Source organism: Chrysemys picta, chromosome 1 (assembly GCF_011386835.1).
Source record: "Chrysemys picta bellii isolate R12L10 chromosome 1, ASM1138683v2, whole genome shotgun sequence".
Classification (NCBI taxonomy): Eukaryota; Metazoa; Chordata; order Testudines; family Emydidae; genus Chrysemys; species Chrysemys picta.
In genome coordinates this window covers 19,366,886-19,386,043 of record NC_088791.1, presented here as the reverse complement: position 1 = coordinate 19,386,043, position 19,158 = coordinate 19,366,886, and the positions used below count along the sequence as shown (strand labels likewise).

Below are 19,158 nucleotides of genomic sequence, written 5' to 3'. Positions count from 1 at the left end.
CAGTACAGAGCATAGGTGATTAACACACAACCCGGCCAAAATTTTTAACACTCTTTTGAAGGCTGTGGCAAAAGGCACAAATTGGGCCCAGTCCTGTTCACCTGGCAGGCAGGAGAAGTTTTGGCTTTGACTTCAATCGTAACAAGATTGGGATTTTAATCTCCTTAAATTCAACTGTGTGATGCCTTGGCAGATTTTATACTGTTTCCAAAACAATATGTGCTGTGGCTTAAAGTCACCTGACCTGTTCTGACTCATCTGTTTCCAGAGCACTGGCATCAGATGGCAGAAGGTTGAGAGACACATTGGCAGGTTTCCAAGGTTGTCGGTACGTTGGCAGATTTCAAAGGCTCATTACAGAAAGGAAGAATATCTGGAGCCTTTGCTTTCCCAACAGCAGATTAGTGCCTAGAATCCAACAGGGTCGGACCGAGTTTGTTCATTACAAAACACACATAATTATAATCTAGACTTTTAAAAAACAAGAAAGGAACTGGGTCAATTGCAATGCTGTGTTACCATGCAAGAAACCTGAATTCAGTTCCGAGTCTCAGGGGACAAAATTCCACCTTCAGTACAAGACCCATGCAACCACAGTCATATCGATGGATTTGCCGGGAGAGTAAGGGCTAGCAGAATCTGGCTCCTAGCCTCTCACTTCTCAGGAGCTAAGTGAGACAGTGCGGAGGCAGTGGATTTAGCCTGTTAGATAAGTGCTGCAGGAGGAAAGGGAGTGAGTGCCTCATGCCGTTCACCGCTACATTGCACTTGATTAAACAAGGCTGCAGGCAAGAGGTACTATCATGTGAGGATTTGGGTGGTAATGGGAGAAATGAGTACTCCTTTGGGATGCAGAGGGCAAGCAGGAGAGGTGGGGGAAGATGAGGGAGAAAAGTTGCATATAGCCAGTCCAAGAATTCTATTCCAACGCTGTGACAAAAGAAGCAGAGTTTATTACAGTGCTGCTTTTCTTTTATTTCAGAAGCACTAAAATGTGCTAATTTCTCTTTTGAATCTTAGGTAAGAGGCCTTTGAAAAATGTGAATTATTTCAACCCATGAAAAACATAGCCCTCTTGCACCCTCAAACACACAGGAACATTGGACTTGTCCTAATGGATCAAGCTAGTCGTCGGTCCAGTCAAATGGCCTATTTCCAACCTTGCCCAGTACCTGCTGCTTTAGGGGAAGGGGAAAATAAATCCCTATAATGAACAATTATGGAATAATCTGTCCATAGGGGTCAAGTATCAGACGGGTAGCCGTATTAGTCTGAATCTGTAAAAAGCAACAGAGGGTCCTGTGGCACCTTTAAGACTAATGGAAGTATTGGGAGCATAAGCTTTTGTGGGTAAGAACCTCAAGTCTTGCATCTGAAGAAGTGAGGTTCTTACCCACGAAAGCTTATGCTCCCAATACTTCTGTTAGTCTTAAAGGTGCCATGGGACCCTCTGTTGCTTTGTCCATAGGGGAAATTTCTTCCAGCCCCATCAGTTAGTGACTGGATTATACCCTGTAGTCTGAGTTTGGCACATTGCCACTGTTGTCACTAGGAAGAGCGTGGGCCTGTTTACCAATGTACAGGGTGCAGCATGTACAGACAGATGGGAGGGGACAATTTTGCAGGCTGGTGGAGCTGGGGGTAGAGCTTGTGAAGTGTTAGAATCAGTCTGAACTGAGCTTGTCCACAAGGACCGATGCTTTGTCTGTGCCCTGTGCAAGGAGAGGAAGGAAAATCTCCTTAAATCCTCCTGCTCCATCCCTAGCAGATACTGCTCTGGTGCCTTTAGACCAGGTCAAGGGCTGGAATGACATAAAGAGGCCCTATAAGTCCCATTTCAACAGTGGGTGGATTCCCTCAGTGCAGGTACTGATGAAGACAACCTTCTGAGAACCTCCTCACAAGCCCTGGCATAGGATGCATGCCAGCAGAAGGGGCATGTCGGGGCAGGGCTGGGTTCCAGGCCGCACTGCGGCCCATAAGACAGAACTAGGAAACTGCTTGGAGACAGGTCCCCAGGACTAGCCTCTCCAGGCTCCAGATCATGCCAGGATCAGGGGCTTGCAAAAGTGGTTTAGTTTCCCTCCCCTTGGGCTGTGAGTTTGCCTCAGGTCCCTAAACCCTCTGTTCAGCTTGTTTTTAAAAGTTTTATAGGAATCCTTGCACCTCATACCTGGCAGGAAATATCTGGACTTGGTGCTGTGCCTCAAAAGAATTGCAGGTAGCTGGTGTTACCACATACTTTGGCACACTATTGCTTACATTATATTTTACAGAGCAAGCCAACGTTATGTTAGATTTTGGGAATCATGGGTTCAGCTGACAAGTCTTTCAGGGAGAAATCACATCCAGGAGCAATACGCACGTGAAAGGACTCTGCTGTGTGTTCTAAAGAGGGGGGAGGGGGAGGGGAACTGCAGGACTGAATCCTGTGGCAAGACTGAATCCTGTGCAACTGCTCAGCACTGACTCTAACAGATTTGAAGGAGGAATCTGAGATGCAGCCTGTTGCTCTCCCCAACTGTCATTTTGATCATGAGTGGCAGACAATCAGTCCTGTCATCTTCATCCCCATAACTTTCCTTCCCTCATGAGCAAAGAGCCACCACACAGTTCCCCCTTCTGCTTCCTTTTCAATTCACAGTCCCCCTGTGCATTGGAAAATGTGGTATTTCCACTGGGAATGGGTGGGTCTAAGGCCAGGCCTGGGGACTGAAAGATTTCACCCTAAATGGTGAATGGACTAAGCAATACATAGTGGTTTAGACAGTCCCAAAGCACCAGGGCACTTCCATTCCCATGGGTAGTTGGCCCATGGACTGATAGTGATAGTGGATTCCCTGGTAGAAGCAGAGTGTTGCAATGCTGACCAGAAAGCAGGGAAAGAGAAATAGGAATAAATAAGCAGGAAAAGGATTTGCTAGAAAACAAGACATCTGGGTTAAATGTGCTCTTCACATAATTACTCATTGAAAGTGTCACTCTAAAGACCTTTGTATATTCATTCTTATTGGGCAAAGAGCTTTGTTCAAGTGCAATATGCACACATCAAATGTGAGAACACGAGTTCTTACATGACCTGTAAAATGCACCATAACCCTGCTATTTATACAAACTGCTGTCAGTTCATTTTTTAGATCACTCACTCGGTTTTAAAATAAATGATGGATGCTAAGCGAGGTTAGAGCCATTTCTTGTCATGCACCATTGGTGGAGGGATTAAATTACCTCTTTGTGTATTCCAAGTTCAACGTATCCACAGATAGGGTGGAAGGCTCCTGTGCCACAGACATAAACATGGGTCCGGTTGTAGGGTTGAAGAACCCTGATAAAATTTGCACATTCTGTCTATTGGGAAAAATGGAGGAAAAGTTAATACTTTGCAACCATGCACACAACAAAACTCGTATTTGGGGACTATTTATTTTTGCTCTCACCTCTACCTTTCATTAAGCAATAGCCAATATTATTTTTAAAAAGTTGTAACAGCTAAAGCATTATCACTGGCCAACTACTGTACGGTTCATCCATCAGGCAATGACTTACATGTTATACTGAGAACATTCTTGTTATACTGGTATAAAGCCATGAATGACAAAATACATGGTGAAAGTCTAGTTTTGAGAAGTTCTCTCTGTACCAGTCTTTGTTGTAATAAAGCTCCAGTCTTAACAATTGTCTGGAAATGGGAAAGTTGGCAACCGTTTCCTAAATGTGGTGGGTCCCACGTTTGGCTGGCCCGTTGGTTCGCCTGTCATTTCTTCCAATTAAAGACTCAGTGCAAGCATTAACAGCCAAAGGTTAATTGTGGGAATGGAGGCAAGGGCCCTCCATCACTGTGGCAGTCCTCAGGGCTGCAATAAACTGTCAAAGGATGCATTATGTACATACTCTCCTTGCATTGGCCCTATCTTATTGGCCAGCAAGGACTGGGGCAAGTCTGTTATGCTCTGATGCACGCTAATCAGCAATCCCAAAACAGAAGGAAATTTAAGCAAGACACGCAGGTAGGTTGTCAATCAAAACTTGTAACAACCATGAACCAGTTAAGTCAGCAACAATCTGAACAAAACATCATAACAGTCCAAATGGCAAGTATATAGCAGTTGTCCCTGACTAACTGCACACGTCCAATGGTATATGCACATCCACGCAGGACCAGTAACTATAACAAAGAGGAACAGGAACAGAGAGAAAGAAGCAGTAAGCAGGAAGGGAACACACACACACACACACACACACATGTCATCACAAGGTCCATGACACCTTTGGGGTACTTAGCACCAGTGTAGTCCCTGGACAGTCCTGGTCCTTGCTGTTCAGCAGTGCAATTACCTAGATTGTGGCTGTCCATTGCAAGGTTATGGCATGGGGCGGGGGTAAAGGGCAAGCAACAGCCTTGCCCTAACTGGGAAAAAGAAGCATACAACAAAGCTGTTCGGCCACTTATTTCCAGATTAATATAATATCTGCTGTCTAACCTGTGAGGCAGGAAGAAAGCTGAAGAGGGAATGTAGTAGATGATACCTACAAGGTGTCACAAAACACAATATTCATCCCTCCAGCTGCCTCTCTTTTACAAAAGCACAGAGATTGGTCCAACTACAGTTTGTGTACAGATCAGGATCAGAGATTTCCCAGAGCTCAGAGGAGGTGTTGTTCAGACCTGCTGTATTATAGAGATAAGGGACAGCCATTATGTTAAGATGCCAAATGGAACCTCCTCATAAAGTGTATTTCAATCTAGGGTTTTAGCTTGGGCCCATCCCTTAAACAAACATGCCCAGTGAAGACCACTGGGTTAGTGGGAAGAAAGGGGAAGAAACTTTACATGTAGGAGTGGGGCAGGCTTCAGATTCTTTATGGCACTTCTTGTCTTTCATGAGGGAATCTGGTTTCTCTTCACTGTACAGAAGAGGGATGGGGGAAGCCTTTTTATTATGCAGAATGATGCATGTTCTTATAGGAAAATATATGGAGATATACCTATCTCATAGAACTGGAAGGGACGCTGAAAGGTCATCGAGTCAAGCCCCCTGCCTTCACTAGCAGGACCAAGTACTGATTTTTGCCCCAGATGGCCCCCTCAAGGATTAAACTCACAACCCTAGGTTTAGCAGGCCAATGCTCAAACCACTGAGCTATCTCTCCCCCCTAAAGGGGACTGTGGCACTGGAGAAGAGCTTATGAATCCATGAGACTGGTGTTTTACACTGGTAATAATTGCAGCTGTCTATGAATTGAGTTAATTTGTAAATGTACAAGTCTAATGCTTTGTTAATGAATTGCAATAAAGCTGTGTTCAGTATATTCCCAAGGGGAAGGGACTTTTTGATGGTCACAAGAACTTTTAGTGGCTTTGGATCAGGCCCATAATGAGTATCACAGGGTAATGGAGTTGATTCACTTCTCAATACGATCTGTGGCTGAATTTTGATCGTACACTGAATTTTGCATGTATACTGATAGCTAAGCACCTCTTCTACTCAGTATTGTTCCACATTCTCCTTGAAGCATCAGCATTTGAAATAGAGATGAAACTACTCTTTTAAGTTAGTGATTTCAATAACAGTTGCATGCATTTTTTTTTAAAGAAAAAGGCAAAACTATCAATGGTATGTCTTTTGTGCATTAAATTAGAATACAACAGTATGAGTATTTACCAGCCTTTTTTCAACAGCTGCTTAATAATAAAATCTAATGCATTTAGAAATAAATATATAGCTATACAGTGTTACCAGCACCAATAAAGAAAAAAATGTTCTGTATTTACCTGGACATCTTTCCCAGCTAATTTGCATACTTCCACCTTCTCTTTTGCTGCAGGCCAGTAAATCTGTAACACATTTAAAGGTGTGTTAGGACCAGAGATTTTGCAGCATTTTATTTTTTCTTGTGATTTTGCTTGTAGTATGTCATTGCAAAGAACAGCTCAAATAACCTTATGTATATTTAAAGAACTGAGATATGAATATGTATTCCTTTAAGACTATCATAATGACTATACAGACTTTAAATACAATGTGGCCTGTCATTTGTTCATTTCTTCATTTTATTTCCCTATTTTAAGGTAACCTTTAAGACCCTTTACCTGTTTCAATAATTCATATCCATTTTTAACATGATGAGCTGTGTCTGGTGCTCAAGGATAGGACAGACCAAATTCAGCTTGAGAGTAAAATGACTACAATCTATGGAATTACACTAAAAGTGAATTTAGCCCAGTGGCTACAGATTTGGCAAATCTGTATTTTGGCAAATATATATTTAGCTGTGTCTGCCAATTTTAAAATGAAAAGGGGTTTTGTTTGAAAAACTAAGCATAGCTTTAGGGAAATCTTTAGAACAAAAAGGACATTTGTCAGAAATGTATAGCACATAATTCAATAATCTGACCCATCAGCAGGAACTGACTTATAGTAAAGCATATACCTGTAGAAAATGACATACATGCATAAAGCAGAATTACATGCCATTTTGAATAGATCTCTTTTCTTTCCTATACACTTAGAATCCTGACATATGGAAATTAGTATTTTTGGAAATATTGGCCCAGATCATTAGATGGCATAAATTGTCATAACTCCATTTATGGCAATGGAGTTACATTGATTTATACCAGCTGAGGAGCTGGCCCATTTATTTCAATTAAGCAATCAAAATAGGGCACTGTCAAATAGATGTATGAATCCATCAGCTTAAGAAATACAAACTTTCGATAAGTTCAAAGGAGGGGAGAGAAAGAGAGGGAAAAGTACACTTCCAAAACCAACATGATTTATTTGCCCTGAGCTGACCAGGGATCTTTATTCCTGTTTTTTATTATTTTAAGACAGCCTGAGTGACAGGATTTTTTTTTTCTGATTGACAGCAAAGGGGCAGAAATAATTTAATATGGGATGGTCTTGACCGAATGCAAGTTAGGAAACATCTAATGCCTCATGCCTCAGGAGCCCAAAAGTGATTTACCAGTAATCTGGGTTCTTACAGCATAATGTTCATCTTGGATTGCACTTCACAATTCATCTTGGATTGTTCACATCTTAACACCGCAGTGCTAAGAGTTTAGATTTGTTATAGTACAGAGCAGATGTTACAGAAGGCTTGTTTTCCAATACAGATATGCCTTCACCAAATATATACATATATATATATATTATTTCTGAGAGGGGATTTAAGGCGTTGAATTCATGGTAATTAAATTGAAAGATATTCCTCTGTACAATTTCAGATGGAAGAAAGGGCAATACGATTTATACCCAATAATGGTGAGCTTCAAAATGTTCAAAATTGGAGTTCAGTTCAGATAACTTTAGGGTTCTGGATGTTGGAGGGTAGATGAGCTGTGCTCAGAGCAAGATTAAAAAACTTGGAGACTTAAGTAGCTCTCTGGCACCATTTTTACTCCTCCAATCCTCAGGGCTACTCTAATCATGTCATCTTATAACAGCGCGCTAGGGATGGGGATTGCTGGAGTGAAGCACATTCTAGCCATGTCCCCTCTGCCAAGGCATGTCCCCTACACCAGCTCAATTCCACACAATTAGGGCAGCTTGAAAGTGCCAAAGAAGCCTTAACACAGCCCAAGATCTTGCTCCAGATTTATGTGCAATGCTTCTCTGAACCATCCCAACCTCCCAAGTCTGCAAAACGGGACTGAGAACAACCTCCCTTGTTTGCATTCCAGCCCTTCTTGTTCTCCTCCCAGCCAGAAATGGGATGTGCTGGCCTTCTGCAAGGAAATTAATTTCACTCCTACATGAATAAGGGATGTGCAATCAGGCCATATGTATTTCCCTTAGTGTAAAAATACAGTCATTCATTTACAATTACCTTTGTGGTAAGAAACTAGCAGTAAAGGAAATGTAAGTTACATAAACTTTAACCCTTTACAGCAATATTTACTTAAACAAAAGATAAGGCCTTACAATGTCATCTCAGGAACTGCAGCTCTAATTTGCTCTTCCAGAAAGCACCTAGGTCTGATGGTCTCCAGGGGCATGGAACCAGAATGTTTGGGAGAAAGTACTGGGAAAGATGCAGGGTCATCAGGGTGAGATGTTGGGGTGACTGAGTGGAAGATGGCATAGGTTTCAATGGGGTACAGCATTAGCAAGGTAAGAGATTCAGGTGGATGGACCCTAATTCCTGGGCAGAGTCTTTTGCAGGACTGAAGCCTAAGGCATGATAGCATTTGTTATACAAAATGGACAGATCAGGCTGGGACATGAACGCTTCTTGCCATGCTGACTGAGTAAACAGACAGAGTCAATCCTGACTACAGAAGAGTCACTTGGTTTACATCCTAGCTACTTGACAGCCTCAGAGCTTAGCATTCAAAAGACATAAATCAGTCACTGAAGGGTAGCTTAAGTGCTGCAGCTTAACAATCTGTTTACAATTATGCACAAAGGATTTAATAGAATGTCTGTTTACTTTTCATGTGAGAAATGAGATGTTCCCTGAAAGTGCCATTTCTAAATTGTAACACATCAAGATTACATAATAAATTATTAAGTATGATCATGGAGTCGAAGCTCTTTTAGTTCTAAAAGTGATCAAACTGTACACAATAATTCCCCAGGGCTTGTTCCTGCTGCCCTCATAAGTAACTTTAGTTATGTCAATAGTCCCATTGACTAATCATGTGCATCAAACTATTTACCTGCATAAGCATTTCAAATATCCTAGCTATAAACTTAAGACTGGATGCCTTTCTGGAATAGGGTGACCAGATGTCCCAATTTTATAAGGACAGTCCTGATAGTATATTGGGGCTTTTGCTTATATAGTTGCCAATTACCCTCTACCCCCGTCCCGATTTTTGACACTTGCTATCTGGTCACCCGATCCTGGAAGATATGCTTTAGTCAACAAAATTTATTGGGCTTAACATAGAAGTAAATGGACAAAATTTTATGACCTATGTGTGACATCCTGGCATCCCAATATTCACCACTGTCATGTAATTAAGATATGTTTTGTACAAAGTATGCTTTGTGGGGTATCATTCTAAAAGTCTTGATCCGCTAGACATTAATATCTCGTTGTATTGTATGTGCTATCGTCGTATGTGAAGTTAGAGAGTTGGCTATGTTTGTTTTACTGAAACATGTGATGAGGTTGAAAACACCCACAAGCAGCTTTTGGGTACCACAGTAAAAAGGCCAAACAATGTTAATGGCTTATTGAGGAAATGCACACAAGCCCAAGGATTACCCCAGGAACTGTGTACAACAGAAACCTCTCAGAGCTAGCTCTACACAATGGGAATTGTTTGACCCAAGTCACAGCAAAAGAGCTTTCCAGAAAGTGGGAGGAAGATATAAAAGGGGGGAAATGACATCATGATGGTACCTCACTCCCCCTACACAACACACCTGGAAACACCTGAGGAACAAAGACTGAACTGGGGGAAGTGATGGTCCCAGTCTAAAGAGATTTTTAGCCTGTGAATGGAACACCTGGGGATTCCAAGCTGTAAGCAAGTGCAGCTTGCCCCTTAAGAATTTCCAGCCTGCTTGTATCAGTTCTTAGGGTGAGGATCTGCTATTCATAGCCAATCTATCTAGTATATTAAATTTAGTTTACATTTTTTGTTTATTTGCCAGGCAATCTGCTTTGATCTGTTTTATTTCACTTATAATCACTTAGAATCTATCTTTTATAGTTAATAAACTTATTTTTGCTTTATCTAAACCAGTGTGTGAGAATCATAACTCAGGGGCAAAAAGCTGTTGCATAGTCCTCTCCACATTGAAGGAGGAGGCAAATGTTATGAGCTTACGCTGTACAATTCCCTGTGCAATGCAAGATGGGATAATTGTGGATTTATACTCCAGAGGGGGTGCATGCCTGAGGAGCTGGTACTTACTCTAGCTTTAGCCTTCCCATGCTGGGGCTGGTCTGAGAGTCTGCATGTAACTGCAGCTGGGTGTGTCCCTACCTGTATGTATGCTGGTGAATGTGCAGGCTGGAGAGGGCTTTGCAGCTTGTCACAGCAGTACAGTGTAAGAGGGAGCCCAGGCTAGTGGGTCAGTGGGGCTCAATGGTACCCCAGTTCCAGGTGGCATCCGTCACACTCTGTTATAGAGAAAATCAGACTAGCCAATCTAGTGGCCCCTTCTGACTTTAAAATGTACAAATCTACCAATCTCTGGATGGCTTGGACTGACAAGGTCAGAGCAAAACTTACTTTATTCTGCAAGATGCATTTCAGCTTATTCATTCAATGCAAAATGTAAGTGTTGTAATCTCTTACGGACCAAACCGTTTTGTTCTGGAATTCCTCAGAAGGAAGCTCATTAACAAAACCATTTTCATGATAATGAACATGGACAAATTCTACCATGCATGCCCTGCTAAAATCTGTTATGAGGTTGCACTAGAAGTCTTACGGAATTATTATTTCTGGATTTAAAATAATGAGTTTTCATTCCATAAATCCAACCAATTATAGCTTATAAATTGCATGGAGAGCATCTGTATCTTAAATATCTGTGAAAATTGTAGGTTACCTAATTTAAGTGAAGAATGTAACTGTATTAAAGACGTAATCCATCCACTCAAAAGGGTGGGTTTTTTTTTAATCATATTTTTTTCTTGGAAAGTACATATAATGAAGATCTAAAGGTCAAAGCTGACTTTATAGTTTCATGATTTTATCTTATGTAGCTCTGATCTAGAAAGTACGCTATTATTACTTTTAAGTAATTCTACAAATATTTTCTTAAATTTACTAACAGGAAAGAAATTAAAAATACCTAATAAATGCAGGATAATAAGTTATCTGCTGGAAGGATGAAAGAAAACCTCCCAGGAATACAAAACTAAAAATACATAAATGGATCATAGATTAGGTACCATTTTAAAGTGTAGCTGTAAATTGATTTCTGATTACAACAAAACACTAGACACCACACAGGTCTCTTTCAGTTCAGAAGCAATTCACTTTCTGAAGGAGAATAAGATTTCTCTTTTTCTAAACACTTGTTTTTACTCTGGGAAAGGAATTGTAAAAATAAAAATGAACTCAGAAAAAATATATATGTATGTATACACACATATACACACACACACACACACACACACACACACTATATAATTGCATCCTATTTTACATCCTTAAAGGCCTCAATTCTGCAAGGAATTCAGTGCAGCAGTTGGTGTGCTAAGACCACTGCCTGTCATGCTGACCATTGTTGTCTCATTGTGCATCTCAACCTGTTTGTCTGAAGACATGTGTGGTCTTGTGCCTTAAACTTAAATTCTAAGGATCTTGGAGCAGAGAAGTTCTGTGGCCTGGTTTAGACAGCACTGGATTAGGATTCAGACAATAAGAGTTTTACTCCCAGCTCTGCTGCTGGTTGATCTTGGGCATGGTCATTCACCTCTCGTTGTGTTAGTTGCCCCATCTGTAAAATAATGAGACTGGTCTGCGGATGCAAAGCACTCCATAGGATAGGGTTACCATATTTCAACAAGCAAAAAAGAGGACAGGAGGAGCCCCGCCCTAGCCCCGCCACTGCCCCTCCCACTTCCCGCCCCCCCAGAACCCCCAACCCTCCCCCCGTTTCTTGTCCCCTGACTGCCCCCTCCTGGGACCCCTGCCCCTAACTGCCCCCCAGGACTCCACTCCCTATCTAAGCCTCCTTGCCTCTTGTCCCCTGACTGCCCCAACCCTTATCCACACCCCCACCCCCAGACAGACCCCTGGGACTCCCACGCCCCATCCAACCACTCCCCACCCCCTGACAGCCCCCCCCCCAGAACTCCCAACCCATCTAAACCCCTCTGCTCCCTGTCCCCTGACTGCTCCGATCCCTCTCCCCACTCCTGCCCCCTGACAGCTCCCCCCCAGAACTCCCAGCCCCCCACCCCCCCACTCCTTGTCCCCTAACTGCCCCCTCCTAAGACCCCCCCCAACTGCCCCCCAGGACCCTACCCCCTACCTGTACCCTGACTGCCCAAAACTTTCTCCACTCCCCCCCCCAAAAGCCCCCCCCCGTTTCTTGACTGCCCCCTCACCCTGCTGCTCAGAACAGGGTGTTGGGCTCTGTGCCAGCCGGACACATGGCTGAGCTCCCCAGCACAACAAAACCCGGTCCCTGGCCCTGCACAGGGCTGCGGGACCGGGCTGCAGGAGGAGGAGCTGCCGGCCGGCTCAGAATGCAGGGAGGAGGAAGCTGCTCCGGAGTCCAGCCCAGGACTTTTCTGCAGCCCTCCCAGCCGCTCGCTCTGCTCTGCCCTGCCGGGGGAGGGGGGAAATCCCGGACATTGTGAGTGCTTTACAAATTCCCCCCGGACGCTATTTTTAGCACAAAAAGGAGGACATGTCCGGGTAAATCCGGACGAATGGTAACCCTACATAGGAGCAAGGTATTATTATTTAATGTTGTTCTGTGTTTCGCAGCACCTAGCACAATGGAGCCCTGGTCCATGAGTGGGTTGCCTAGATACTACCACAATACAAATAACTGAATCAGATACTTACACTCATGTCTAACATTAAGCATTCGAGCAGCCCCATTAACTTCACTGACTTTGAGTAGTCCCGCTAACTTCAATCGGACTATTCATGTGATTAAAGTTATTCATATGCTTAGGTACCTTGCTGAATTGGGGCAACCATGCCATTCGTCCGGAAGAATCCCAAAGTGCTTTATAAATGGTACATGCAACACCCTTGCAATGCAGCCACATCTCAAGTGGTGGGCATGAGCCAACCAGCACACAACACACACTGGGTGTGTTTAGCCCTGTAAAGAGGGATCGCTTCATCCCTATTTTGAGGGTTTAGGGGATGCATGGCCCGCTTTAGAGGCCTGGATTTCACACATTGTGACAGGGAGAAAGAATCTTAGCTAATGACACCAGAACAAATCTTATGTTAAGAGATACAATACACACAGATTTATAGACATGCCAAGAACTAATGCTTGTGTTTGGTCTCCAGACTTTCATTTGTATAAGGTTCAAAGTGTCAATGGTACAACATCCCTACTGACGTTAGTAGGTGCTCAGTATATAGATCCACAGAGAAGAGATCCCAACATTAGTCGATATACCAATTGCAAAGGCAGAACTAGCAATCAGTAAACACACTGGACATTGATTTGTTTTACGGGCCTGAAACACATCTATAACTTTTCAAGGTAAAGTGATTATTACACACCCAAACCTGCAAACCCTAACTCACTTACACAGTCCCATTGAAGTTAATAGAACTATTCATATAAGGACCACAGACAGGAGTATGGGTTTGCTGGAAGGCCCCATAGGATAATTCTAGGCCCAGCTGTGAAGGCCCTGTTCCTTGGCAAGCAGTTACTTATATAAATAAACCCATTTAAGTCTACAGGACTATAGTTATGGGAATTACTGACCAATGCGAGTAAAGGATTCACAATCTGGGCCAGTATCACCATAAGGCAGTGGCATGCTCTCCTCAAGCAGTGGATTGGGAGCCAGAAGTCAAAGGATTTGTTCTACTGCTCTGTGCCTCAGTTTCCCCCATCACTAAAATGGGGGTCATGCTACTGGTCTTTCTTTTATAAATCACTTTGAAGTCCATGGTTGAAAAAATGCTAAGTAAGATAGAAAGAACATGCAGCATCAATAAAAGGTTTTATGTCGGTCTAAATAAAATGCCCAAAAATTTAAAAATTTTAACATTATGGCATATGACTCTGTTTGTGGTGGTCATTCAGCTCTATGGATTACACATTAAATTTCCAGAAAATCAGGTCATATTGGTGCTAGGGTGCTTGTCATTTGTTTTCACTGATCAGTGGAGCAGTTGGTAAAAAGAAATTCCAAGTAATTTCTTAGATTTTGTTCAAAGGTTCAAAAGAATTTCACACTTTTTTGCATATTACTTAGCAGCAAAACAAAAAGGTTTACAGCATTTGGGAATGCTAGGTAAGGCCAGTTTTAATGTCATGTTTGTATGACAGTTGCTCTGTACATACATGAAATCTGTTTTATGTATGTGTCCACTTTGAGATGTTCACTGTTCAGTGATTTGGACACAGATCATTCAGACACACCGCTATTAAGGGAGGATTGTCCAAATCAGTTCTTTCAACAGGATCCCATTGTATTTGCTGCACTCTCAAAGCTAAGATTCTTTTAGACCATTACTAAACAAACAAGAGTTAAAAGTAAACTCCTTATCTAAATCTTGTTCCGTAATTAATGTTTTTAATAATTACTCTTTCTTTTTTACCAATTTGACTGAAGCATCAAGATTTAAATGAACCACAAAAATAGCTGCAGCTCCTTAAAACGTTAGGCATATATTCTCTCCTTTAGTGCACATCTGCCACACATCTCCAAACTTTCAACAACACGTACACACCTGACGATCTGACTCTTGCACCTGAAATGCACATTCACAGATTTGCATCTCACAGGGCTTTTCAAAGTCATGTATTTTATTACTGACTGAAAAACAGGTACAGGAAAAAACGGTTCACGATATACAAGCAAGCTACTCAAAAAGGGGACCTGATTCTCCTCTTGCCCGGCATAATTCAGGAGCAACACCACTGTAAAACTAGTGTATTTTATTGCTTCCCAATTACTGCGTATGTTCACAACGTCATCAACCCATGTAAATATGCCTGGAAGCGGGAGAGACATTCTCTGCTTGGATTTTACACTTCACAAACATCCTATAACTTAAACATGGGAATGATCTGGCAAGTGGCTGCTGGAGAGTAACCTCTGATTGGAGAAAACAACAGAGGGTCCTGTGGCACTTTTAAGACTAACAGAAGTATTGGGAACATAAGCTTTCGTGGGTAAGAATCTCACTTTTTCAGATGCAAGAAGTGAGGTTCTTACCCACGAAAGCTTATGCTCCCAATACTTCTGTTAGTCTTAAAGGTGCCACAGGACCCTCTGTTGCTTTTTACAGATTCAGACTAACACGGCTACCCCTCTGATACTCTGAATGGAGGACAGTGGTGGGACCTATAAAGACTTTTGATTCACAGGTTCACCGATTCCAAGGCAAGAAGGAATCTCCTGTGTAACACAGGCCAAAGAACTTTCCCCCAAATAATTCCAAGAGCATATTTTCCACAAAAACATCAAGTCTTGGTTTAAAAATTGCCAGTGATGGAGAATCTACCACGTTTCTTAGTAAACTGTTCCAATGGTTAATTACCCTCACTGTTAAAAATTTACCCCTTATTTCCAGTCTGAATTTGCCTAGCTTCAACTTCCACCCACTGGTTTGTGTTATACCTTTCTCTGCTACATTGAAGAGCCCATTATCAAACATATATTCCTCATATAGGTACTTATAGACTAATCCAGTCACCCCTTAACCTTCTCTTTGTTAAGCTAAATAGATCAAGCTCCTTAAATCTATCACTATAAGGCATGTTTTCTAATCCTTTAAATCATTTTCATGGCTCTTCTCTGAACCCTCTCCAATTTATCCAATTTTTTAATTGTGGACATCAGAATTGGACACAATATACCAGCAATGGTCACACCACTGCCAAATACAGAGATAAAATAACCTACTCAGGATTCCCCTGTCTAGGCATCTAAGATCCTTAACACTTCTGGCCACCGTGTTACACTCGGAGCTCATGTTCAGCTGATTATCCACCGGGGCCCCCAAATCTTTTTTCTGTCTAAACCCTAGAGTGAGGTTTCAATATATAACTATTTTTACCTTAGGATTTGATTGTATTGAAACTATCAATTATATTAAAAGAAAATAATCTTTTCCTCGTATTTCTATTTTTGTAAAATGAATGTTTAAAGATCCATTACAGGCACAAAGGGAAATTAGAAAGAAAATTAAAAAAAGCACCAGATGCTGATTTCAATGACAAGTGCAAAACTGGAAAGACTTCCTTAACTTCAATGGAGTTACTCTGCTTCCCCCCCGCCTCCCCGTAAATGAGAGAAGAAATTACCCCACAGTTTGTTTGTCATGAGGGGAAAACTATGCTCCACATGATTGCTAGGGAAAATACCACCCCTTTTCACATTAGTCTCACCTCTTGCATTTGAATGCAAATCCCACCCTCACATAACTTGGGCAAAGCCCACGATGAGCAGGATCTTTCAGATGGAAGCATATCAACTATTCATTACACCAAAAGCCAAGCAGTGACATATGAATATGTCAAAAGAACAGGAGTACTTGTGGCACCTTAGAGACTAACAAATTTATTAGAGCATAAGCTTTCGTGGGCTATAGCCCACTTCTTCGGATGCATAAGAAGAAGCGGGCTGTAGTCCACGAAAGCTTATGCTTTAATAAATTTGTTAGTCTCTAAGGTGCCACAAGTACTCCTGTTCTTTTTGCGGATACAGACTAACACGGCTGCTGCTCTGAAACCTATGAATATGTCAGTGGATGTTTGCACTGTATTTTATGCAGGGCCGGCTCCAGGCACCAGCCTAGCAAGCTGATGCTTGGGGTGGCAGCTTTTAGGATGTGGCATTCCGCCCAATCCTAGGGCGGCATGGCTGCTATTGTTGTTGTTGTTCTGCTCCGGCCGCCCTGTAGGGGGCAGCGGCATGGAGGACAGGAGCGCCCTGCACCATGCCCGGCAGGGCAGCCCGCCTCCTTCCCTCCCAGCCGACCGGAGCGGTGCGGAGCCCTCCCGGCAGGGGACACGGAGGGAGGGGCCGCGTGGCAGTGCCCCGCTGAAGCCCTGGCTGCCCCCTTTCTCTCTCTTCCCCCCGCTCCCTCCCCCTCCCCCCGCTAGCCGGGGCACATCTGCAGGGCAGGGAGTCCCCCTACACCCTGGCTCTGGCCGCGCCGCAGGTTTTTATTTTTTGCTTTGCTGTTCTGGCCGCCGCGGTTTTTTTTTTTGCTTGGGGCGGCCAGAAAGCCAGAGCCGGCCCTGATTTTATGGCAGCATTATAAAAGGAAAAGAAAGATACACTCTCTTCTAACTAAAACTCCTGTGCCGTTCCAGTCAGATAAGGTATTCTTTACATAATGTCCTGGTCTTTGCTTTGTCCTGTGTTGCTTTGCGCTGTTGAAAGGCTGCTGGGCTTTCATCACAGACGTGGCTGAGTCTAAACGAAAGATGAAGTGATCCCTTCACCCAGTTCATTGGGCTGTAGGTTTCCATGTGATTTGGGACTAAGGAAAGTGTTCCAACATACAGGGAAGCGAGTTCCATGAGAAGAAGCCCACCAAGAAGGCAACTCTCATTGTGCATCTGAGGCCATGTAAACTGGTGGGCTAATCCAGCAGTGGGGAAAGATGCAAGCAAGCTCCAAACAACACTAGGGTTACCATATCTCATAAATAAAAAAAGAGGACCCTCCACGGGCCCAGGCCCCGCCCATTTCCCCACCCCTAGCCCCGCCCCAACTCCGCCCCTTCCCCACCCTAACTCCGCCCCCTCCTCCCTCCCACTCCCAGCCAGGGGGAAAGGGCTGCCCCAGTGCTACCAGCTTCATGGTTTCCCGGGCAGCCCCCAGACCCTGCGCCCCCAGCCGGCGCTTCCCCAGCGCAGCTGGAGCCCGGGAGGGGAAGCGCCCAGCCGGGGGCGCAGGGTCTGGAGGCTGCCCAGCAAACCGTGAAGCCGGTAGCGCTCGGGCTTTGGGCAGCCCCTATGCCTCCAGACCCTGTGCCCCCGGCTGGGCACTTCCCCTCCCGGGCTCCGGCGGCTCTGCGTAACTTACACTGTATAAATTACACAGAGCCGAAGAGGAGCAGAGCCCCCGCAGCTGGAGGCTCTGCTCCTCTTAGGCTCTGTTTAAGAGCCGGGCTGCCCGAGCGCTACCGGCTTCGGGCAGGCCCCGTGCCTCCGGACCCTGGGCCGCCGGAGCCCAGGAGGGGAAGTGCTCGGCTGGGGGTGCAGGGTCCGGAGGCACGGGGGCTGCCCGAAGCTGGTAGCTCTCGGGCAGCCCGGCTCTTAAACAGAGCCTCCAGCGGCTGCGGCTCTGTGTAACTGACACAGTGTCAGTTACACAGAGCCCCGGTGGCTGGAGGCTTTGCTCCTCTTTGGCTCTGTGTAACTGACACTGTGTCAGTTACACAGAGCCCCGGGGGCTGGAGGCTCCAGCCGCCGCGGCTCTGTTTAAGAGCCAGGCTGCCCGAGAGCTACCGGCTTCGGGCAGCCCCCGTGCCTCCAGACCCTGCGCCCCCAGCCGGGCGCTTCCCCTCCCGGGCTCTGGCGGCGCAGGGTCTGGAGGCACGGGGCTGCCCGAAGCCGGTAGCGTTCGGGCAGCCCGGCTCTTAAACAGAGCCGAAGAGTCGGGGAGGAGCAGAGCCGCCATTTTCCCGGACATGTTCGGCTTTTTGGCAATTCCCCCCGGATGGGGGTTTGACTGCCGAAAAGCCGGACATGTCCGGGAAAAAGAGGATGTATGGTAACCCTAAACAACACCGTGACTCCAGTTCTCTTCTCAGGGCTTTCTTTACTAACAGACATTCAGACCAAAACCAAACACAGGCGAGAAGAGTCCCACTGCCCCTCATGGGCTTGTCGTAGCTTCACAGCCCTTCCAGCCTTTCTTCTAGAACTTCACAGGCCACCCCAGCTGAGGCTTCTCCCCAGGTAGCTCCTGATCTTTGCAGGTGGCTCCTTTTCCGGTCTTACATCCTGACTGGTGCAGAGAGCCCCTTCCCTCACCTTGGGTCCCCATTGTCTGCTCCTCTGCATAAGAGGTAGGAAGCCCTGTATCCAATTTCCTGCAGGACACCTTACCTGCAACTACATTTCCCAGTCTAATTGGTCTGAGGGCCTTAACAGCCACACTTGCATGTGTGCATGAGCCCCACGGTTCAGTGCCCTAATACAGGCCCAATCCCACATTACTGCTATGCTAAAATTCCCGTTAATTTAGTCCAGATTTAGGGAAAACTCCCACTGATTTAAATAGAAGTTTTGCCTGAGAATGTGTGGCAAAATGGGGCCCTTGTCAAGTGTTTTACTATATGAGGATGGGGTCTGTCCAAAAGTGAAAAGAGATAAATCACAAGACTCTTAATCCACATGCTACCCCTCAAACATTCACATGGTGTTGCCACAAAACAAGCTGCAAGCTAAGGAGACTCTGAACAACAACAATTTGTGACCCATGTCATGCACAGTGTGGCAGGTCAAAATAACTCCTTCCAAAGAAGAGAGTGGGGATGTGACACGTTTATCTATTTGGCCCATATGT

General features: G+C 44.4%; 1 protein-coding gene across 11 annotated transcripts in view; it reads right to left on the bottom strand.

Annotated features, from left to right (window-relative positions):
- SEMA3D (semaphorin 3D) overlaps window positions 1–19,158 on the bottom strand; it is a 195,190-nt gene that overhangs the window by 84,348 nt on the left and 91,684 nt on the right. For all 11 annotated transcript variants that reach the window (XM_005304502.5, XM_005304501.5, XM_065553614.1 and 8 more), the window contains 2 exons: window positions 5,774–5,836; window positions 3,229–3,348 (listed from right to left, as the gene is read on the bottom strand). In XM_005304502.5, coding sequence (XP_005304559.2) covers window positions 3,229–3,348; window positions 5,774–5,836 — 183 coding nt within the window. The remainder of the gene's footprint in view (window positions 1–3,228; window positions 3,349–5,773; window positions 5,837–19,158) is intronic.